The sequence below is a fragment of the Heterodontus francisci genome, chromosome 20, assembly GCF_036365525.1.
Source record: "Heterodontus francisci isolate sHetFra1 chromosome 20, sHetFra1.hap1, whole genome shotgun sequence".
NCBI lineage: Eukaryota > Metazoa > Chordata > Chondrichthyes > Heterodontiformes > Heterodontidae > Heterodontus > Heterodontus francisci.
This window is the reverse complement of record NC_090390.1, coordinates 25,654,353-25,679,265: the sequence shown is the minus strand read 5'-3', so window position 1 is coordinate 25,679,265 and position 24,913 is coordinate 25,654,353. Positions and strand designations below refer to the sequence as shown.

The 24,913-nt window shown below is 41.2% G+C and overlaps 1 protein-coding gene across 1 annotated transcript in view; it reads right to left on the bottom strand.

The window, feature by feature from the left end:
* Nucleotides 1–24,913, bottom strand: part of ank3b (ankyrin 3b) — a 439,316-nt gene that overhangs the window by 85,346 nt on the left and 329,057 nt on the right. Inside the window, exons 26-28 of the mRNA XM_068052458.1 lie at nucleotides 18,345–18,451; nucleotides 12,941–13,165; nucleotides 10,293–10,447 (exon numbers count right to left, since the gene is read on the bottom strand). Coding sequence (XP_067908559.1) covers nucleotides 10,293–10,447; nucleotides 12,941–13,165; nucleotides 18,345–18,451 — 487 coding nt within the window. The remainder of the gene's footprint in view (nucleotides 1–10,292; nucleotides 10,448–12,940; nucleotides 13,166–18,344; nucleotides 18,452–24,913) is intronic.

Genomic DNA, 24,913 nt, shown 5'->3' with positions numbered 1-24,913 from the left:
TAGACATTTAAGGAGATATTTCATAACTCTCAGCAAAGGTATAGTCCAATGAGAAAGAAAGACTCAATGAGAAGGATGCACCATGCTTGGCTAACTAAGGAAGTTAAGGATAGTATCAAATTGAAAGAAAAAGTGTACAATACTGCAAAGATTAGTAGGAGGTTAGAAGATTGGACAGATTTCAGAAACCAGCAATGATTAAAAAAATGAGGGAGAGCGAACTTACTGTGTGAGAGAAAGGAAGCTAGAAATATAAAAACAGATGGTAAGAGTTCCTACAAATATTTAAAAAGGAAAAGAGTGACTAAAGAGAGAGTTGGTCCCTTAGGCACCGAGATTGGGGAATTAATAATGGGAAACAAGGAAATGGCAGAAGCTTTGAATAGGTATTTTGTGACCGTCTTCACTGTGGAAGACACAAAACACATCCCAAGAATACTTGAAAATCAAGAGGTAAAAGGGAGGGAGGAACTTAAAACAATCACAGGTACTAGGGAAAAGGTACTGGGAAAACTATCAGAACTAAAGGCCGACAAGTCCCCAGGAGCTGATCGCCTGAATCCTATGGTCTTCAAAGAAGAGATAGTAGATGCATTGGTTGCGATCTTCCAAAATTTCCTAGATTCTGGAAAGGTCCCAACGGATTGGGAAATAGCTAATGTAACACCTCTATTCAAGAAAGGAGGCAGACAGAAAGCAGGAAACTATAGGCCAGTTAGCCTAACATCTGTCATACGGAAAATGCTAGAATCCATTATTAAGGAGATAATAGTGGGACATTTAGAAAATCATAATGCAATCAGCAGAGTCAACATAGTTTTATGAAAGGGAAATCGCATTTGACTAATTTATTAGAGTTCTTTGAGGAAATAAACAGCAAGGTGCATAAAGATGAACTTGTAGATGTGGTGTACATGGTTTTCCAAAAGGTATTCGATGAGGTGCCATATCAAAAGTTCCTACACAAAATAAGAGCTCATGGTGTAGGGGGTTACATATTAGGTGTAAGGGGTTACATTTAACATGGAGAGAGGACTGGTTAACAAACATAGAAACATAGAAAATAGGAGCAGGAGTAGGCCATTCGGCCCTTCGAGCCTGCTCTGCCATTCATTATGATCATGGCTGATCATCCAACTCAGTAACATGTTGCCACTTTCGCCCCATACCCTTTGATCCCTTTAGACCCAAGAGCTATATCTAACTCCTTCTTGAAAACATACAATGTTTTGGCCTCAACTGCTTTCTGTGGTAGCGAATTCCACAGGCTCACCACTCTCTGGGTGAAGAAATTTACCCTCATCTCAGTCCTGAAACAGGAAGCAGAGAGTAGGGATAAATAGGTAATTTTCGAGTTGGCAAGCTGTAACTACTGGAATGCCACTGGGATCAGTGCTGGGGCCTCAACTATTTACAATCTATATCAATGACTTGGATGAAGGGACCGAACATATGGTAGCTAAATGTGCTGAGGACACAAAGATAGGTAGGAAAGTAAATTGTCAAGAAGACATAAAAAGCTGAATTTTAAAGTCCCTCCGCCATCAGGAGCAGTGGCGAGGGATGCAATAAAAATCGGTATGGTGCAGGCCTGGGGGTGATGGGAAGGGGTAAAGGCAAAGATGCTGAACTTTGTGGGGGGGGTGGGGGTGGCAGGGTGACGGTCAAATTTTAAATATCTGCATTCCAGTTGGGGTGGGGAGGTGGTGGGTGGAAGAGGGTAGGGATGTTGAGATATGCCATTGGGGCAGTGGGTAGAAGAGTGCATGGTTAGTTTATTTTATTCAATTTTATGAAACTTTAACTTGCCTGGCCCTTTAATTTTTAAATGTGCATTGAGGGCTGTAAGCCCTTTAAAAATGGCACCGGCGCACGTGCATTGACGCTGGACACCGGCGACGGCGATGGCTCACCCATCCCCTCCACATCGTCGTAGGGATTGGGCGCTGTGGCCATGAAAATAAGCCGCCGTGTTTGAAATCGTGCTGCTCCGTGACGTGGTGCCTGCTTTTTTTTATGTCCGTTGCCTACTTCAGCGGCGAAGACTTAAAATGCAGCCCAAAGAGTCTACAAAGGGATTTAGATAGGTTAAGTGAGTGAGCAAAAATTTGGCAGATGGAGCATAATGTGGGAAAATGTGAACTTGTTCCCTTTGACAGGAAGAATAGAAGAGCAGTATATTATTTAAAGGCTGCATTTGCTGACAATGCAACCACAAGGTGGCGCAGTACTAGCACATGCGCAAATGCAGCCTCTTCCTCTGGAACCTCACTGTCTGTGACATTCAGGCAGCTGCCAGGATTAAAAATGGTGCTGCTCAATTGATCACAGAAAATGTAGCTGCTCGATCACCCTGCTCTCCGCCCCCACCCCCACCCCGCTCTCCAACCTCTAACTTCCCACTTCTCCACCCACCCCCCCAAACAACCATGCAACCCTGCTCTCCAGCTGCTCACTCCCCGCTTCCCCTCCAGCAACCCCCCCCCCCCCACCCACCCCACTCTCCTCCAGCAGCTAGTTCCAGGCCACGCCACTTATTTCCTCTCAGCCACTCAATTCGACATTCAATTGCTCTTCACGCACCGCATGAAGAAGCAAGGCGGGCCGGGAGGGGTGCCGGGTCGCGTAGGAGCGAGTGCCCGAGAGGAGGGAAGCGGGCCTAGAGCAAGCGGCTGGAGAGCGGGAAGCAAGAGGCCAGACAGCAAGGTGGGAGGGGGGGTGCAGGAAACAAAGAGCAGGGCAAAGTGCAAAATGTCAGGGCAACAACTTTTGATTGCTGTCCAGTGACAGTCTGTCTGGTTTTGAATGAGGACAAGATCGAGAGTGATTTATATCTGCTATGTTTGAAAACCCTGCTCTGAATCACTAGCCTCACACACAAAAAATGGCCATTTCAACAAGCTAGCAACGGGGTGGGGTGGGAGGTGAGGGAAGTGAGGAACAATTGGACGCTTTACCGCGTGTGCGTGAACACCAGGCGCAGGCGCGGAGACTGACCAGGCGCATTACACAATGACATTGGCGCTGTACGATGACGTTTTCCAGTGCAAGCGCCAACCAAACCTGGCAAGATGGCTGGTCGCGCATGCGCAGAGAGCAGGAGCCCATTTGCACATGTGCGCAGCTTGCAGTGCCCAGATGATGTCGGTGGGCCGCTGTGTTGTCAGGAGCCACTTTGTTATTTAAATGGAGAGAGATTGCAGAATTCTATGGTACATGAATCACAAAATTAGCATGCAGGTACAGTAGCGATTAATAAGGCAAATTAAATGTTGGCATTTATTGCAAGAGTACTGTCCACAGTTTTGGTCTCCTTATTTAAGAAAGGATAAAACTGCATTAGCAATTCAGAGAAGGTTCACTTGACTGATTCCTGGGATGAAGAGGTTATCTTATGAGGAACGGTTGAGCAGGTTGGGCTTATACCCATTGGAGTTCAGAAGAATGAAAGATGATCTATTGAAACATATAAGATCCTGAAGAGACTTGACAGGGCGGATGCTGAGAGAATGTTTCCCTTTGTTGGGGAGTCTAGAACTAGAGGGCACAGTTTAAAAATTAGGAGCCTCCCATTTAAGACGGAGATGGAGAAATCTTTTCTCTCAGAGAATAGTTAATCTGTGGAATTCTCTTCCCCAGAGAGCAGTGGAGGGTGGGTCATTGAATATATTCAAGGCTAAGTTAGATAGATGCTTGATAGACAAGGGCTTCAAGTGTTAAGGGGGCAGACAGGAAAGTGGAGTTGAGGCCACAAGCAGATCAGCCATGATCTTATTGAATGGGAGAGCAGGCTCGAGGGGCCGAGTGGCCTCCTCCTCCTCCTAATTCTTGTGTTCCTGTGTTTTTATCTCTTCATAGAGCAAACTGCCTTCCTTCTTTTCTGATCTGGCAATTTGTTGCATATTCTTAGTGTTAATGTTATCATTTTTACAGAAATGGTGTCCAAGTGCAGCAACTCATTTTATAAGTGTGTGGCAGTGAGGGGACGCAGTGAGACAAGGCATTTGCCTGTGAGACATTTGCCAGAGTGAAGTTGGTATTTTGGTGCACGTGATATTCAGTGCAGAGAGGGAGGGAGGGGCTCCTTTTCCTATCTTTTTCAGCCTCCAGCAGTTGGCGAGTCTTTTTCCTTTGACTCCAAGGTAGGTGAGTGCAACTTTCTATTACTTCAGCTTGAATTATTAACTAATTGACCAATTAAAAAAATAAGGTTGTACAGAGATGGCAGGGCTGGTGGTATGCTGCACCTGCAGCATGTGGGTATCTGTGGAATGCACTGCAATCCCGGACAACCATGTCTGCATTAAGTGTGTGCAGCATGCATGACCTCAGCTCAGAATTGCTGAGCTGGAGATTGAGTTGTAGACATTGCGGAGCATCAGGGAGGGTGAGAGTTACCTTGACGTTTTGTTCCAGGAGGCAGTCACACCCTTTAGAGTAAGAAGAACATTAGAGTTGGCCAATGTTCAGGAATAGGAGGGTGTGACTGCAAATGAGGCAGGTAGGGGGAAATCAGCATGTAGCGATGGAAGAGTCTCAGCCCTAGACCTTGTCCAAAAAGCACGAGGTCCTTGCTTCCCGTGTGGATGAATAGAAGGACTGCAAGGTGGACGAGTGGACTAACCACGGCACCATGGTGAAAGATGCCATTCCAGTGGGGGGAGTGAAGAGGAATATGGCAGTGATAGGAGACAATATAGTCAGGGGAATAAATACTGTTTTCTGTAGCTGCAACTGGGAGCTCTGATGGCTGTGTTGCCTGCCCAGTGCCAGGGTTAAGGACATCTCCTCACGGCTGGAGAGGAACCTGGAGTGGGAGGATCCAGTTGTTGTGGTCCATCTGGGAACCAATGACATAGGTAGAACCTGAAATAATGTTCGGCTTAGAGAATTTGAGGAGTTAGGGTCCAAACTAAAATGCAGAATATCAAAGGTAATTATCTCTGGATTGTTACCCTAGCCACACACAAATTGGCACAGGGTCAAGCAGATTACAGAACTAAATGCATGGCTCAAAAAGTGGTGTGGGAAGAAGAGGTTTTGATTCTTGGGGCACTGGAATCAGTACCCGGGGAAGAGGGAACTATTCTGTTGGGATGGGCTTCACTTGAACCGGGCTGGTACCATTGTCCTAGCCAATCGCATAACTAGGGCTGTGGACAGGGCTTTAAACTAATGGGGGGTGGGGGGGAGTGTTTGGGAAAAGGGAAATTTAGAAATCCAAAGAGAGAGGTCAAGGCATTGGAGCAGGATAGTGATGTGGGTAACTCCCAACAGAATGGGCCAGGACGAGACAGAGTGTTTAACAAAAATTGGCAAATAAGGTCATTGCAGGGAATAGAGGCAAAAATGAAATTAAAGTTCCTTTATCTGAATGTACAAAACATCTATAATACGATAGGTGAATTAGTGGCACGAATAGAGGTAAATGATCTAGATCTAATTGCCATTACCGAGACATGGTTACAAGGAGATCAAGTGTGGAAATTAATATTCCAGGGTACATAATATTTCAGAGAGACAGAGAGAAAGGCAAAGGAGGAGGGGTAGCCCTGATAATAAATGATGGCATAAGGACATTAATCAGAAGGGATCTGGCCTCAGAAAATCATGAAGTAGAATCAATTTGGGTGGAAATTAGGAAAGCAGGAGCGAGAAAACACTGGTAGTAGTTTACGGGCCCCCTAAGAGTAGTTATATTATTGGACAGAACATTAAAAGGGAAATTATTGGAGCATGTAAAAAAAGGTAATGTATTAATTGTGGGGGAATTAAATCTGCATATAGACTGGCACATTCAAATTGGCAACAGTGGTCTGGAAGATGAGTTTGTAGAATGTTTTCGTGGCAGTTTCTTGGAGCAATACATTGTAGAACTGACTAGGAATAAAGCTATCTTAGATCTTGTATTGTGTTATGAAGCAGGTTTAATAAACAATGTCATAGTAAAAGAGCCACTGGGAAATAGTGATCATAATACCATTGAATTTCATGCTAAGTTTGAAAGCGACACATTTCAGTCACAAACAAGAATCTTAAACTTAAACAAAGCCAATTACCAACGTATGAGGGGAGAACTGGCTAAGGTTAATTGAGTAAATAGACTGGAAGGTATGGCGGTAAATGAAAAGCGGGAACCAGTTAAAGAAACAATTCAAAGGGTTCAACGAAAGTACATTCCGTTCACAAACAAAACTTGTCAAGAAAGACCCATCCATGGCTCACTCAGGGAGTTAAGGAGGGTATTAGACTAAAAGAAGAGGCTTACAATGTTGCAAAAGATAGTAGCAAGTCTGAGGATTGGGAGTGTTTTAGAAACCAGAAAAGGGCCACCAAAAAGTTGATTAAAAAGGGGAAAAAATAGAATGAGAGTAAACTAGAGATAAAAACAGAATGTAAGAGCTTTTATAAGTACATAAAAGGAACAGAGTAACTAAAGTAGACGTTGGTTCCTTAGAGGCAGAGACAGGAGAAATCATCATGGGGAATGAGGAAATGGCAGAGGCATTGAACAAACATTTTGTGTCTGTCTTTACAGTAGCAGACACAAGTTCCATACCAGAAATAGGCAGTGCCCTAGGGGCTAAAAAGAGTGAGGAAATTAAGGATATTGATATCAGCTGAGAAAAAGGATTGGAGAAACATGAGGGGCTAAAATCTAAGAAGTCCCCGGGGCCAGATGGCTTACATCCTACGGTTCTAAAAGAGATAGCTACAGATATAGTGGATGCACTGGCTATGATTTTCCAGAATTCCTTACATTCAGGAATGGCCCCGTCAGATTGGAAGTTGGTAAATGTTACACAGCTTTTCAAGAAAGGAGGTAGAGAGAAAACAGGGAACTTACAGGCCAGTTAGCCTGTCAGTCACTGGGAAGATGTGGAAACTATTATTAAAGAAGTCTCAACATTGCACTTGCGAAAGCATAGTATGATTAGAACAAGTCAGCATGGTTTTACTAAAGGGAATTTATTGGAGCTTTTTGAGAATGTAACTAGTAGGGTAGATAAGGGGGAACCAGTAGATGGGAGTATACCTGGATTTTCAAAAGGCATTTGATAAGGTGCCACACAAAAGATTAATAGGCAAGATAAGGCCTCATGGTGTTTGGGGTAATGTATTAGCATGGATACAGAATTCGTTAACAGACAGGAAGCAGACAGTGGGCATAAATGGGGCATTTTCAAGTTGGCAGGCAGTGAATAGTGGGGAGCTGCAAGGATCAGTGCTGGGGCCTCAGCTATTTACACTCTATATTATTGACTTGGATGATGAGACAGAGAATAATGTATCTAAATTTGCTAATGATACAAAGCTCAGTGGAAAGGTAAGCTGCATGGAGGATGTACAGAAGCTGCAAAGAGATATAGACAGGTTAAGTGAGTGCACAACAAGATGGCAAATGGAGTATAATGTAGAGAAATGTGAAGTTGTTCATTTTGGTCATAAAAATAGAAAAGCAGAATATTTTTTAAGCTATGAAACTGGTAAGTGTTGATGTTCAGACAGACTTGGGGGTACTTGTACAAGGAACGCACAAAGTTATCATGCAAGTGCAGTGGGCTATTAGGAAGGTAAATGGCATGTTGGCCTTTATTGCAAGGGATTGGAGTACAAGAATAAAGAAGTCTTACTAAAATTGTACAGGACTTTAGTGAGACCGGACCTGGAATACTGTGTGCAGTTTTGGTCTCCCCATTTAAGAAAGGATATACTTGCACTGGAGGTGTTGCAGCAAAGATTTATTAAATTGGTCCCTGGGATGAGGGGGTTGTCCTATGATGAGAGGCTGAGTAAATTGGGCCTACATTCTCTGGAGTTTAGAAGAATGAGAGGCGATCTAATTGAGACATCCAAAATTCTGAAAGGGTACGATAGGGTATAAGCTGAGAGATTGTTCCCACTGGTCAGGGAATCTAGAACAGGGGTACAGAGTCTCAGGGTAAGGAGCCAATTATTCAGGACTGAGATGAGGAGAAATTACTTTACTCAAAGGGCTGTGAATCTTTGGAATTCTCTACCCGGGGGTTGTGGATGCTCCATCATTGAATACATTAAAGGCTGGGATAGAGAGCTTTTTGGTCTCGCAGGTAATCAAGGGATATGGGGAGCGGGCAGGAAAGTGGAATTTAAGCCCAAGATCAGCCATGATCGTATTGAATGGCTCGATGGGCCATATAGTCTACTTCTGCTCCCTGTGTCTACTTATCCAGTCTACTTGTGTCCCTAATCGATGGGGCTATATCACTCCTGTCATATTCTGGAACATTTTAATGCTGCTATAATTACCATCCTCTGATGTCAGCTGTATTTATGAAACTCGAACTACCACAACAGTCTCAGTTTCGGTCTATTCCTAATGCTTCAGCTCTTGTATTTACACCTTATCTTTTTTTGGCCTCCAGCCATATATCTGTCACTGGTGTCTGGTTCCCTCTGGTGTTGCTGTGTTCATATCTGCCTGTTGGATAACTTTTCACTCCTTAATCAGTCTCATTTGGGATTTGATCTTTTTCTCCCCAACCTGACTAGGTTAATTGATTCTAGATAGTTGCCTCAATCTTCCCCTCAATTCTCATTGTTCCTGCTTTGTTCAGGTTCAGTCTCCTTCCTGTCCTGAAAATATTTCCCAGTTACCTATTAATGGGATCCCTTTTTCAACAGGCACTGCTTCACATCCTCAGTTTCCTTAATGAACTCCCCTCCTTTACCAAACACCTGAAGCATCCCAGAAAACATTCCTTTGAGTCCTTTTAGCTTTCAGGAGGTTCTCAGGCAGGTGGTTTTTAAGACCTGCTCCAGGAAATCTAGCCAAGATTGTGTCCACAACAGTGATTTATGATTCTGTCGTGAAAGGTGCAAATACAGCCAGCCATGCCAGAGTCTAGAATCTCTCTATGTGCTATCTTAACTGCAAGTTTTTGTGTGCACTACTTTCACCTGTTTAATTTTCACCCAGTTAATAATTTTTTAGAATGACACACACATGCAGATTTAATACAAATGTCAACCAGCATAATAAAAACTGTTCCCAGGTCAGTAGGTGCTGCATAGAAACAAAGATGTGGATGGATTAGGACCTGTACGACACAGACTGCTGTGGTGATGTCCCATTGCTTGAGTTGTTAATTTACATTAAAAGTGGATGTTTTTAAGTTTGAAAACTGCATTCCTCTGTCCTGTGAGGAAAAGATGGCTCAGTTATCTAATCGGAACGAGATTAACTACAGAAACCAAAGTATAGATTTCAAAGTGGGCTATAAACCTGATACTAAGGGATGTAAGATAATTCATCTAACAAGTGTCAGCTTAGCTTATTCGGTAACACTCTCACCTCTGAGTCAGAAGTTTGTGGGTTCCATACAAACATATTAATTTACAGCAGAGGCCATTTGGCCCATCATGCCTGTGCCAACTCAGTGCTACAGTAATCCAATACTAATCCCATTACGCTGCATCTTCCTCTGGTTTATCTGTTCATCAACTCTTCCCTTAAAAGATGCAAGTTTCTTATAGCCAAGCATTCCATGCTTGAACAACTCTCCACAAGCAATACATTTCTCCTAACTCTTCCCACATAGTATTAGAGGTTTATTGCAAAGAAGGAGTCCATCAGACCTGTGCCAGCTCCCTGAAAGAGCTATCTGATGTTCATTGAGAGATAAATGTTAGCCAGGACATTGGGAGAACTCCCCTTCTCTTCTTCAAATAGTGCCATGGGATCATTTACGTCCACCTGAGAGGGCAGACAGGGCCTTGGTTCAACATCTCATCTAAAAGACGGCACCTCTGACAGTACAGCACTCGCTCGCAACTGTATTGAAGTGCCAACTTAGATTATGCGCTCGAGTTTCTAGAGTGGATTCTGAACTCACAACCTTCAAACTCAGAGGCAAATGTGTTACCACTTAGCCAAAGGCCGACATGGGACTAAGAGTAATTTTCAGAGAAATCAGAATAACCTAAGAAGCCAGGAGGGATAACACTGCTGGTTACAATCAAGCAGATCTGTTCTAACTGCCAATGATGCTCCCTCTGTGTCACTGTATGTAGATACAAAAAAATATACAGAGTAAACCTTTTCCTTTTATTCAGACTTTCATTTAGTGGAATTTCTGTAATATTTTCTTCGTGAAACTATACAAAATAGTAACCAAGGAAAGTACAAAGACCTTCAGGCACTTGCCCAACAGACATGAGACAATAAAGGTACTTTTGACTTCAAATAGGCCTATGAAAAAGGATACCATAACTGGTAGTAACTGAATGACCTGCCAAAAGTCAATACTCACCTTCATCCATGCCATTTAATATCTCATTGAGCTCCTGTTCTTGACAGTCATACTGGTGTTCCTTCCAGACTTCCCCATTTTCACTTCGCAGTACGATAAGCTCCCTTTCTTTATCTCGCATTGACCCAAAATGTGGTATCTCCACTATCACTGGGCTAGAAAGAAGAGAAACATTTTGTATTATCTTTATTTAGCACACAAGAGCAACTTTTGGCTAATTTAGAAATCCCCATTACAGGATCTAATTGAACTTCCCTTCTAAAATATGCTTGGTATTTTAGCCCCTCCCCACCCCAAAAACTTCAATTTGGTCATTTTAACCCTTTGAGAATTGCGATAGCATTCCTGCAAACCAACCAAAGCTCATTCATTTCAAGTTTTATTTTTGCTTCCAGGAATTCTCCAAATGAAGGAATGTTATTCTCTCTGTACATCGCATGATCTTATAAGTCGCTGTGAGAAAAGTTTCAGATTTTACTTGCACGAAAGATTTCACAACCAGCACTCAAAAGGGTTAGAAACAAAAGTTACATTCAAAAATTTAAAAAGCACCGTGATGTTATACTTACAAACCCCTCATGAGCAACATTAAGACAGTTTGCTTTTCGGTTGCCTATACAGGCTGTATTGTTCATTTAAAGATAAAATATACAAAATCATTGCCAATGAAGTAAGGAGAAAGTTGCTGGAGACATTTCATTGACTATGGAACTTACGTGTTTCCATTCTTTTATGTTATAAGCCACCCAAAGGAAGTCAAGCATGTGAGTGAAACTTTGCAACAATTTTCAATTGGATTTTTATGGAGGCTTCATTGTATCAAAAGGTAATTTAGCACTGACATACCTAAATAATTGACATAAAATGCAAGATTCCCCGTTTGCAATGACCCCATTCCAGACCTTCCTCCCCTGGTTTTGGCCAGAATATTGAGAATGAAGAAATTTCTAACATTCTACTTCATAATATTCAACATTGGACATACACAGAAAATCATTTTTGCAAATGTGTTGAAAAGCGTGTGAGATTATTGAAGGATGCAACAGAAATTCAACACTCAATGGCGTCCCACCTTGGAAATACAGCCTCATACGGCACCGAAACTTGACACTGTCCCATTAAAAAAAAACACTTTGGCAGATTAATCATATCCTGTGTGTAGTGCAAGACATCCAGAATGAAAATATGGATATAGAGAATGTACCAAACCTTTGGGAATGTATCAAATAATGAAATGTTTCAGACCAATACTTTACAAGGAAGAAATGCTTAGGACAGCCCTAAGTTTTTGAGTAACTGTATACTAAGCACCAATTTTATGATTATTTTAAGTAGATGTTCTTGACAGATCCTGACATTTTGAGTTGATCCATATTAAATACCAATATAATTGTTATTTTAAGGATGTGTAAAGCAGACAATCTGGAAAGACGTACATCGGCCGGTTCCATTACTTTACAAATGCACCACATGATTATTCAAGCATTCCGTTGAACTAATTAACGAGGGTCATTTTCACTGACCCAACATAAAGAAGTCAACAAGATCATGAAAACTATCAATTTTCTGCTTTCGGTTGACTTAATGTCTCATTGTCTCTACACATCTTTCCGACATAATGTTGCTCTATTTGCACTAGCCCAAAGAGACAATTTATTTTTTATTTCCACTGATACTTTCTCTATACCAATATCGAATGTGAAGAGCTGTCATGTTTTACTGAATGCATTTGATGTGGCTGAAAGAGATTTCAACAGGTGAAGTACAGAGGTAAAGCAGTTATGAAGGCAGAATGCTTGCAGTGAATTGTAAACATGCCTGTAAGCGCCAAGCTTAAAACAACAGAGCTTCGATATATCAAGCCACTATGATTTTCTTTCAGTGACAGAACTGAAAGTTGTTTTTTCAAAAAAAATAACAGAAAAAAACATGGGGAATGACTAAAATAAATACCAAAGGAAATTTGAAAAAAATTAAAATCTGCTGTGACAGTTTGTATCTTTTTAATAAACATCCTACCCAATAAATTTTGTTCCTCGAGGCCCCAGCTGCAGGATTCGGCTAACCAAGCTCTCACCCTCGTTGAGAGGGGGAGGGTTGGTAGGAAGGTGAAGTTTACTGAAAAAACATCCATGCAGCAGTAAAGGGAAACAAAAAGTGGAAAAAAAAACAATGAAGAAACTGTCATTCCCAACAGTATCCAGAATTTGAATGGAGCATTTGCAAAACTTACTCTAACAGAATGAGCAAAAAATTTACCAAGTATTGCAGAGTATTTAGAGCCACATCATAGTGGATTATTTGGAGAGGAATCTTCAAATTGGGTGTTTGCAAATGATCAAACAAAGATGTCCAATTTTACTTTCTGTTGGTAGAATATTATGGTTTTCTATTTGGCCATTGTTAAGCTTTTTACAAATATCTTGTTCTAAGTCACTGATTTTAAAGAAAAAAAACTGATACACATATTTAAAACCTCCGTATGTTTACAAGGAAACTGCACACTTGTTTGTTAATCAGATTTTAATGCCCGCCTCATGTTAAAACTAAAAGCTCCCATTCACGAATTTGTGACCAATAGCGTCAATCCACAAAAAAGGAAAAAAGATGAGCCTCATGGTGTCAGAAAGAGCAAAGCTGCGACTTACCCCAAGAACTGGGCACCCGATGGTCCAACTTCAACCAGCCTACTAGCCAACCCTTCCCCTTCTACCATAGGTGGCGGGCTAGCGAGTTTGTGCCTCTTCACCAAGCGGCAAGTGATGCGCGTGGGCGCGGTGCACTTGCGGGGTGGGATGACGATGCGCATTCCATTGTGGCGGCTGCCTCGCATCGAACCGCCGCGAGCGTCCACCATGAAACTGACGAGAAAACTGGAGGGCGAGGGGAAAAAAACCCAAAAGAAATGAGCAAGTTACTCCAAATCACAGGGAACAGTGCCTTTTCACAGAGACTTAAGGAAATTCTGGCAATTTCTGAGAACTAACATGAAGTTATCATACAAGGAATATTACAATCAGACTTTCCAATATTACATTTGCAACCTCACTGTATACATCTGTTTTGCTATATACACAAATACAGCAATAATTTCCATTCATATGATCAATACTTGATAGGGAAAAATTTGCAGGACTATGGGCGAACGAACAGGGTAGTGGGCTTCATTGGATAACTCTTTCAAAGAGCAGGCACAAGCACGATGGAGCAAATGGCATCCTTCTGTGCTGCAAGATTCTGCAATACAACACTGCTAATGTAAAATAAAACTTTCATAGACCAGTGCACAGAAAACTGATGCTAAGCCAAGAGAGATTCGGAGAGATGGCCAAAAGCTGAGTCATAATAATTGGTTTTGAGATTTTTTGTATATAAGGAGTAGAATAGAGAGACAGAGGGGTTGAGGAAGGGAATTCAAGAGAGATTTATATATAGTTATAGTGATTTTTGCATTTGCACCAACATGGTGTCAGCACACACAGCCTATTTTTATTCAGGCAGTTTAAATGCTACAACTGCTTCCCTATGTACAGTGAACAAGTTTACTATCAACAGCATTTATTCATCACAGGATTTCCATGGAGTGCTGTATGCTGCTCCAAAACAAAGGGTTAGGGGTATTAACGGAGTCACAAGAATGTTGCAGAACAGGTAACTGGCTGAAGAACGGAGTGAAATATCAGAAACTATTCTCAAATATCATTGTTGCTAAATATCAAGATTGATATAAAAGCCATTTGCCCTGTTAAACTCAGATTACTTTGTGGTCATTTGGGATTAGGTTGAGCTAATCTTTGGGTGTTTAGCTCAATCATGCGGTCTGGGTACTTACAAAGTTCAAGTGAACAGCTAGAGGAATTTCTGCTGGTATGGAGATAGTCTGAATAGAGTTGAGAAGATTGGATACAAAACCACTCATTGCAAGACTGCTCATAAATGGAAGCTTGAACATAATTCACTTTACCCTGCACTCTGGTAGAAATCACTGAAACTTAAAACTAGGCCCCGCAAGGCACCATATTTTAACATGAATGCGGCTTTGATTAGTGATGTGAAAAGAACAGCCTTTAGTTAATTCTTTAATCTCTTGAGTTGTGCAACACTTTGACAATCCTCTCTCCCTTCTTAAAATAACTTCTTACAATGAACTGTGTTTTGTTCATTCTTTTCCCTTTTTGTTTCATTTATTCTCTTTTTACTACTTATTTTAACAAGGTGTTACATTAGTTATAGTACACTACTGCAAATCAGTCTCCAGGATTTGAAGGTGCACTTGCTGTAGTGCCCTTATGTAAATTAGTCCCATATAGGGCAAGGGGGCAAGCTGGCTGCCTGTTCCTGCTTTCTCTTGACTGAGCAAGAGATACAGTCAGGATCAAAGGTTTACCAGCATCGCCACAGAAGTCTGCTCCTACTGAACAAATGGGGAGTGGAACTAATTGGATAGCCCTACCAAAGAGCAGGCACAGGCGTGATGGGCCAAACGGTCTCCTTCTGTCCTGTATCATTCTATGATTCAATGATCTTCCCATCAGGATTTTTTGCTTATGTAATATAGTTGAGCTTGGAAACTATCTTTCATTCAACCCTATAGCTGTGATACACTGATGTTTCAAACGACACCATAAACTATAAACCAGATGATATTTTCCTACATTATAATAGTGACTACACTTCAAAGGTACTTCATTAGCTGTAAAGTGCTTTGGGATGTCTTGTGGTCATAAAAGGGGCTATTTAATTGTAAGTTTTTCCTTTCTTTTCAGACACAGACACACAGCGAGTGCTGTGCATGGCCGTAAAGGCAACTTGATACACAACAGAACATTCTTAAGCTGAATCTGTCACGTGCTGCCCATTATGCTGGAGAACTTTGGCCTGAAAGGCAAGGTGGTTCAGGGCAAGGTCACTCTCTGCTTCACTGCAATGTAATCTTCCCTCTACTTTTTAACCTTGGCGTATAAACAGGTTACAATCTACTCTGCATTGTATGAACAGGTGTGTTAGTTTCCTCAGAATGTGTTGAAGCAGGAAATTACACTTCTCGGCTATTGTTAGCAGCCTACTAAAATCAATGAGTTGTGAAGGACATTGCAAAACTATAAGGAACCCTAACTGTAAGCGCTAAGCACCGCTCCTATAAAATATACTTTTGTTTTGTTTAACTTGTGTATTTCCCATTTTCTTCCTCCTTGAAATACTGGTAACCATCCACTTTCTCACCCAAGCAATCAGTTTTCAGGCAATTGCCTAGGCAAGTGCTGGCAGGATGTCTGATCATTGGAGGGTTTACAGCTGAGCTCCATCCTGCTCTCACCTGATAACCACACTTGATTAAAACTGAGGAGTAACTGGACGGCAACTGGGAGTGGGATCCCTGGAGGATTTCTCCCCTCTCTAGCCCAAGGATGTAAAGGTCGATTGGAATGTCCAGATAATCTGCTTCAGTTCTGCTGATTGAGTGAAATGATCAAGATACCTGGGATAACTCCCCTGCTCTTCTTCTAGTAGTGTCATGGGATCTTTTATGTCCATCTGAGAATGCAGGAACACAGGAAGGGGAGTAGACCATTTAACCCCTCGAGCCTTTTCTGCTATTCATTGACATAATGGCTCATCTGCGACCTGATTCCATATACCCACCTTTGTCCCATATTCTTTAATCCCTTTGGATAACAAAATTTATCAATCTCAGCTTTAAAATTAACAACTGATCTAGCATCAACTGCTGTTTGTGGAAGAGTTCCAAACGTCTACCATGCTTTATGTGTAGAAGTGTTTCCTTATTTCACTCCTGAAAGGTCTAGCTCTAATTTTTAGACTCCACCCCCACCCCCCCCCCCCCCCCCCCAGTCCTAGATTCCCCAACCAGCAGACATAGTTTCTCCCTACCCTATCTCTTCCGCTTAGTAGCTTGAAATTTTTGATCAAATCACCCCCTAACCACCTAAATTCCAGTGAATGCAACCTTAAGATTGTGTAATGTCCCCTTGTAAACTATCCCTTTAAGTCCAGGTATCATTCTGGTAAACCCATGCTGCACTGCTTCCTAGGCCAATATATCCTTCCTGAGAAGTAATGCCCAGGACAGCTCACAGTACTCCAGGAGTGCTCTCACCAAGGTTTTGTATAGCTGAAACATGACTTCTACCCCCTTGTATTCTAGTCCTCCAGATATAAAGATCAGCATTCCATTCGCCTTTCTGATTATTTTCTGTATCTGTTCATGTCATTTTAATGATCTGTGTACCTGGACCCCCACTGTTTCTAGCTTTTCACCATTTCGGTGCAAAGTGGATGATTTGCCTACGTTGAAACCCATAAATACAGTGAATAGTTGAGTTATCAACACAAATCCTTGCAGTAGACTATAAGTCACATCTTACCACTTAAGGACCTGACAGGGTCTCAGTATAACATCTCCTCCAAAAGACAGCACCTCCAACAACGTGGGTGCTCCCTCAATGCTGAGCTGGCATGTTAAACTAGATTATGTGCTCAAGTCTCTGGAGTCGTACCTGAAACCACGACCTTCTGAATCAGAGGTGAGAGTGCTACCCACTGAGCGAAGGCCAACAACAGCAAAGTTAAGGTTTCTGCCTGAATTTGTGCCTTTGTAATAGTTGGAAGTTTTTACGCTTTAAGCGCATGTGGCCTCATTTACCCGTCGGACTTTAACAGGCTGTTTGTTTGCTGTTGAAGACATTGTGCAAACATAAGAGAAATTTGGGCAACAACAAGCCAAACTTAGTCAGCATTCTAGGTATATCCAGAAAAGCTTAAATTGGATAAACCATTCCAGGTGACACAGCAGAGATTTTAAATAGACTCTTCACATCTGTTTTCAGAAAGTACAACTGTATAGAAATTCCAGTCATAGCAATAAGGGCTAAGTGATCCCCAGGATACAATGCCTGAACCGGGAGGAGGGGTACATCCTAGAATCCTCAAGGAATTAATAGAACAGACTGGTGATGCTTTGACTGATGTATCTCAGGCCTCCTTTGATACTGAAGTAGAACATGAGGAGCATAGCAAGGCAAGGACAGAGCAAGACAGAAATCTGCTATCTACTGATGAGTTGACCGAATATCTCCAGTGGACAAAATATTTTGATATCATTTTACAACATGCTACAAATGAACATTGAAAGAGCACAATTATCATAGCGAGCTATCAGCATGGTGCGAAAAGTAATGTCACGTTCTGCAAAGCTTGTGTGGAGAATAATCCAGTAGATGTAGTTTTTACTTGGATGGTTGAAGATGTCATGTGAGGTTAGTAGCAAAGGTTAAGGGTAGTGTAAAATTTGACCAATTGGCTAGATAAAAATTGACTTAGCAACAGAAGATGGGGAGGGCCAGGGATAAATGGAAAAGGCTCTGCCGGGGCAAAACTACAAGTGTTGTTGCAGGGCATCTACTGTTTACAACTGAATAATCATTTATGGACTCTGGGTACGGCGTGGGTTTCATGGGCCGGAGGCCCTTTGTTTGCTTTGGAGTTTCTTCTGTTATCAGAACACATCGATGCAATGGTGAGCCACTTGCGTACCCCACCTGGGCACATGCCTTACAGGTTTGCTGTTATGGACCAACAAATCATATATGCGGAAGACACGCTGATGTAATGCCACTTCACTGAAGACCACCTTATCAATAGAAAGGAAAGGTAAGCTGAGCCCATCTTTAGTTTTGTCACTAATCCTAATGTTCTGGCTTTCATCTGAGGTTTTCTTGTTAGAAATGTGTAACGGCAAGGCACAAGTGAATGGCTGGGATCTTCCACCTGATTGACCCTTGATTTTGAGTGAGTATTCAGAGAGGGGGCTGAGCAGAACTACCTCCAACTGGTAGGTCAGGACAACCCAAAGCTTCATTTTTTCCCTGCCACCAGGACTACTGTCTTAGCAGTCAACACTGCTAGACGCTGTCATAGAAAAGCAAAATATAAAGAGGAAAAAAAACCTGAAATGTAGTCAGCATGAAAATTTATACATGTGAAGATGTGACATTTCACATACCATGCTGAATAGCATGAACTGCAACTTACCCAGAATGGATGGGGCTGGAAACGAGGTTGACATTGTCTAGTGTATCTGCTGTCCAGCTGAATCTTTTCAAAGAATCGCTGTCATACTCCCTAGAAACTGCGAGGTGCTACAATGAAAATATTGAGAAGAAAAAATAGTGAGTCGTAAAACTACAGATGTTTTCATATATCAAAGCCAGTAAAAAAAAAAGATTTCTCTCCCTCCAAAATTCAGGGTTTCAAAGAAAAGGAACATAAAAAATGGAGTTGGCCATTGAGTCCCTCGAACCTGCACTGTCATTCAATTAGATCAGGGCGCATCTGCACCGTAACTCCATTTTCCTGTCTTTGTTTCATATCCCTTAAAACCCTTAGCTAACAAAAAACACAAGGATTATTGCCCAAACACATTGTGCGCTGAATCAAGTAGTGTTCAGATGGGTAAGCACGTAGGCATAAGGAAATACATTTCAACAAAAACCTGAAATATTAAACCTTCACTTGCCATTTTTTTATAAGCTTGCGTTCACAAAATGGCCAGCCAAAATTCATCTTCAATTGCAACATTCACGAGCCACCATTCCAGCTAGTCAGTTTGTACTAGACATCTGAACTAGGATCTTGGATTTAGGAAGGCCTGGGAAGGTAAGACAAGTGATGGGGTGGCATTATTTGTTACAGAGTGACTAGTTACAAGCGTTGGATGCTGGAAGTGGTATTAAGTCTCTGGAGAGAATGAAAGGACAGTAAAGGGTTAACACTCATAAGAGGAATATGCTAGAGGTCACCAAACAAAGAGAAGCTGGTGCAGTTTTGTGGAAAACGATAAGTGCCTTCAGCTGTAATCCTGGCAGATTTCAATCTTCTTCATATTGACTATAGCACACAATGGGGACAATCTGCATCTGAACAAGAACTTACTGAAATTGTGATAAGAAACTCTCAAGGAGTAATACAATGTTAGATTTTGTTCCAATCAATGAGGAGAGAAAAACAGCAAAGCAGAAGTGAGGGAGCATTTGGGAACTAGTGACCATCATGCTCTGATAGTGAGGGTGGAAAACAAAAGCCAATTAAAGCACAAAATATTAAACACGCTGAATTTAAGGGTACGACAGAATGTATGTGATGGGAAAATAGGAAGAGATAGTGGCAGAAAAGTGGAATAGTTTCAAAGGGGCAGTTTTTAAGATGCAAAGGTAATTTATCCTTGAAATAGGTTGGGACAGATAAAAATGAGTACAACTGGTTTGGCTTGCTAACAAATTGTAAAAGGAGGGTTTAAAGAGAAAGAAAAAGAATATAAAACATTTTAATATGCAGCAAATGGAGTGAGATAGGGAGATTTATAAAAGCAGGATGAGGAATGCAACAAAACTCAGGGCTGCAAAGAGTGTACCAATGAAACCATAGTTGGAAACATGAAGAGCAGTAAAACATTCTTCAAGTATCTCAGGAGTAAACAAAGGGTATCAAGATGGATCGGTCCACTAAAAAATGGCAATGGAGACATGGTATCTGAAGATAGAGAAATTGTTGAAGTACTTCTCCAGTGTTCACAGAAGAAATGGGGAGATTAACGCCAGAATTGGGGTGCAGTTTAAAGGTAAATATAAACTTAAAATGTTTGAAGTCATAGGAGAGACATATTGGGGAGGTTATTGAAGTTCAAGTGAGATAACGCTCTGACAATTTTCATCCCAGGGTACTGAAGGAATTGTCTCAAATGATTGAGAGTCATCTTGTGGATATTTTTCTAAGTTCACTAGACTCTAGCCAAATCCCAGAGAACTGGAAAATAGCAAATCTGATTACCATCTTCAAAAAGGGGCAGGGTGAACCATCAAACTATAAACAGTAAGCCTTACTTCACTGTTGGGAAAGTGTCTGAAAGTATTATGAACGATGATATAAGGGACATGAGTTAATCACAATTAGTCAGTATGGTTTTTGGAATGGGAAATCATGCTTGACTAATATATTGGATTTCTCTGGAGAGATGGCAGACCTAATGATAGGGTAGAGACAGTGGATGTTATTCACCTGGGTTTCAGGATGTCATTGTACCATATAATAGGCACCTGCACAAAGTCCGAGCCCATGGGATAAATGGCAATGTATCAATTGGATTGGCAAACAGTTGATTGGTAGGCAGAGTTGTAGAGTGCATGGGTAGCTATCTGGTTGGCAGCCAGTTACCAGTAGAGTGTCACATGATTTAGTGTTAGGGACACTGTTGTTTAGAATCTTTTAATTAATGATTTAGAGGAAGTAGTTATGTCCAAAGTTTCCAAATTTGCAGGGAGCAGTGGCAAATGATGATGATCAATAACAGCTTTATGACCAAGTGGGAAATGCCCTTTTATGCCTTGACTGTCACAATATAAGTCGAGTGATTTGTGAAGCATTTTTAAAAATTACTTTATGCAATGACATTCGAACTTTAGTGTAACATTTCTAACTAGTGTTTATTTTCATTACCGAAGGTGGCATATTAGAGATTGAGTCAGCACAATACACTTACACTTCCATGAGAACTATCCAAATCCAGCTCCATATGAAATGAAAGCTCCTCTCTGATGTCGAGAAAGGTCTGAAATGAATTGGGGATCTCTTAACCTAGCTTCCAATGGGTAAAAATCTGCAGATTATATTGGCAGCTCCAAGGAGAAGGGTTAATCAAAAGCTAAGGTGGGAAGCAACAGGGAGGTCCTGTTGAATACAATTTAATTTTTTGAATCTCTGTTTCCCAGTCAGTCAGACAGAGGGGCGTGCTAGCTGTCCGGTGGGAAAGGCCTGCGATGGTAAGTTGCAACCAGGGAGCAGACAGGAGGGGGACAGTGCAATGGAAGGTTAGGGGAGGTCGTGGATGGAAGATTGGGGGAGGTTTCAGACAGAACGTCAGAAAGGGGGAAGGGCTCGTGGATGGAATTTCCTGCTGGATCCATCTCTTCAGCTGCCAGGTCTCCTGATGGAAATGTTAACTTTAAAGGTAAGTAAAATTCAGTGCAAAAAGACCTCATTAACCTCTCATAAGCATGTTAATTGCAGCAATAATTACCCACTCGCCTGTGCTAATGAAGGTCCTGATTGCACTGAGTAGGTTATTTGCAGGCATTCAAACGCGCCTCCATTAAACCTGGAATTGCGTCTACTGAAGTTGAGTCACTACTCACCTGGCCCCCAAACCACCTGCACTTGGGGTTAAAATTCCCCACATATGCTTCACAGTTATAGAAAAAGAGTAGAAATATGAGTCCTCAGGCAATAACAAATATAAGGACTAGAGGCTTTACCACAACATGAGTCCACAACGAACAGGAACTAAAATTGTAACACCCAATATTTTGAATATATCTCACTGATTTGCATTCCCCAGCAATCTAACTTTCAAAATGCCTGAAACACCATTGATACACTTTATGTTTTGGCTGAATACTGGTTGTTAATCTATTAGTCCATATTACAGCAATTTCCATTTATATAGCGCCTCTAATACAGTAAAATGTTCCAAACTGCTTCACAAAATTTGGTATCGAGCTAAAGGAGGACAGGTGACAAAGGTTTAGTCAAAGAGGTAGATTTTAACAAGTGTTAAAGGAGAGAGGTGAAGAGGTTTGAGGAGGGAATTACAGAGCTTAGGGACTAGACTGCTGAAGGCACAACTGCCAATGGCCGGGTGAAGGAAGTGGGGATGCACAACAGGCCAGAGCTGGAAGAATGTAGAGATGCAGGAGGTTACAGAGATAGGGAGGGGCAAGGACATAGTGGGAATTTTAAATTCAAGGCATTGAGAGCCAATGTAGGTCAGCGAGCACTTATGTGAGGTCACAAACACTGTCAATGAGTTGCTTTAATACTCCAATTATTAAAATATTACAGCATGAAACGTGCACCACATAAACATAAAGGGCAATAAGCCGAAAGAGACAAATCTTATTAGAATTCTATGAGGCTTAGTTCAAATGAGTATTTTGAAAATGAGTGCTTTAATTCAAAAGACATAATTATTATGGGATAGCATTACTCAAGACTTGTAAATGACAGATATTTCTTTGCAACATTTTGCAACAGTAGGAGAGCTGATTAATTGAAAAATAAATTTTTTTGGGGGCATTTAGTGTAATGTTAATTATATTAATTCAGGCAGGAGGCCAGGTGGTGAACTTTGTACTATACAATGCTAACGAACCACTCCTCTTGGCTTAAATCAAATCCTGGGAAGAGGTAAGATTTTGTTGAGGAATAAGATAAACTGAAAATACAGGGAGAAATATACAGCCACCTTAAAAATAGGTGAGAATGGTGACACAAATATTACAACAAACTCATGAGAACTAATCATAGAGATTTGGAAAATCCACAAACTGCAAAATATCATTAAGATATAAATGCAGGCGATTGGAGCTGGCATATGGTGTTTCAGAACAATCTGACCGTTCAAAATTTTCAGAGGTTCTGATATGGTAAATAGGGAAAACAAATTCCACTAATCAGAGAGTCAGGAACCAAAGGGAATAAATCAAAGACCATCATCAAAAGGACAAAGGTTTTTTTTTTTACACAGAGTGCTGTTAGCTCATGCAATGTCCAACTAGGAACAATTATGGGAGCAGAATCAATAATAGCTTTTAAAAGGAATGCGAATAAGTATTGGAAAAAGAACATTTTTAAAAGGGTATACGGAAAAGGCAGAATATTGGGACTAAATGGAATAGTTCATACAGAATGCTGGCATGATGGTGCAAATGGCCTCCTTCTGCACCTTAAAACTGTATGATCCTAACCCCACCATCGGGAAACTGAAAGGTTTATAAGCAAATTAAACATTAGGCTCAACATTTTTTTGAAATTCAATTGTACAAATATAATATATAGTTAACTTTAACCTCCCTGCCTTTAACCAGCAAGCTAGCAGATAGCAATTGCTTACCTTCAGTGAGTTGCTCACTATTGGTCCACCCATGGAAGGTGCAAGCTCTGGTTGGAAACCCTGCTGAACCAGGAGGAAAATCAGAGTTGCCCTTAAAGCTCAAAAGACTCTCAGGAACCTGGGAGCTGGCAAGTATGAAGGCTGTACCAGCAGACAGAAGTGACGCTTAGGCAAAGCTTGTTTAAAATTTAGGGAAATGCAGCCTCCACTGTTACCGATCCCCAGTTAGAGTTTGCATACTTGCCATAGACTGGAACTATTACGTTTGAAATGGTGAGGGGTGATTTCCTCTCTCTGTCATTAAACTGTAAAATGTTCTTTACAAATGTACTTGCAATTTTGCTGCACACAGAACAAGGCTTGCCCTTGATATAAAGTTTAAAAAAATCATTTCCCCTCCAACATTGCATTTCATTTTGTTTGGACTTTCTCCCCAGGTGATGTGCTGGTCCCCTGTCAGGGAGGGGCAAGAAACTTGTTCCCATTGATAAGTGGCCACAAAAATATTGCTATTGAATTTATGCAAAACAATAGGTACAAAATGATAGCAAGAGTCAGAAAACCTTCTACAATCAACAAAATGGGCCCCACAGTTCATGCAGCAGAAGACACTGCTTACCAATGAATGTGTTAAACTGGTCAGTTTTCCCGTGAACCTATATTAATCACAATTGATTGCTGAAATTTGTTAACACAACAATTTCTTCTTTTTTCCGTTACTCTGGCATGGCAACTGGATTATCAAGCATATGAAGTAACGATTAGAAAATAAAACATGTGTTCCTTGTGCCTGGTATTCAAGATATAATGCATTACCCTGTAACAGCTTTAAATAATATTGGGAGAGCTTCAATCCAAGATTAAAACCATCCAACAGGACTAATGATTCTTGGCATTGAATATTTAGATCTTAGTTTTTCATGCATGGGCTGCCAAATTAATTTGTAGTAGAGTATAACATTCCAGAACATATGATAGGCAAATGCTGGAAATTTATAACAGAAGGTCCTAGAGGTACTACTTCTGTTGCCAAATATTTGAACAGAAATATTTTGGGCTGTAGAATAGCCACTGGGTGTTAGAAAAGTGTTGCATTGCTGTGTAAAACCTCTGCACTTCAGAGTTTTACGAAGTACACCTCTCAACTAATCAGGCATGTCCTGCCGAGATGTATCGGACTTCCCCACTTTCAATTGCTTCCTCCACCAATCTTTTCCTCCAGTGACAGACAAGCACCTAGTACTCATAGAAAGTGAGTGGGAGTGAGGGGAAGGAAGTAGTAATGGACTCTTAAAATAAGCTATCAACCACTGAGACCTTCAGCTTGCACTGAATAATGTTCAAAAATTTGGGGCATTATTTTGATCGTAATTCAAACTATGGCTCACTAGTGTTTAAAATGTAATCCTAAAAATTGCATGCAAGGCTTTATAATCACATTTATATCGCATCACGAATTCTACTTGAAATGGTCTCTGCAATGTACTGAGGCATCCAATAGTCTGGCCTCTGCCTGAATTATAGCGAGGCCTTTTCCAGTGGTAACTGAGGACTGACAGGTGCAGGTGCACAGGGACAGATGACATAGTTGTTATGGTCCTGGCCTAGCAACACAAAAGGCCTTGAGTTCAAATCCCGTTCTGGCAAGTTGTGAAGC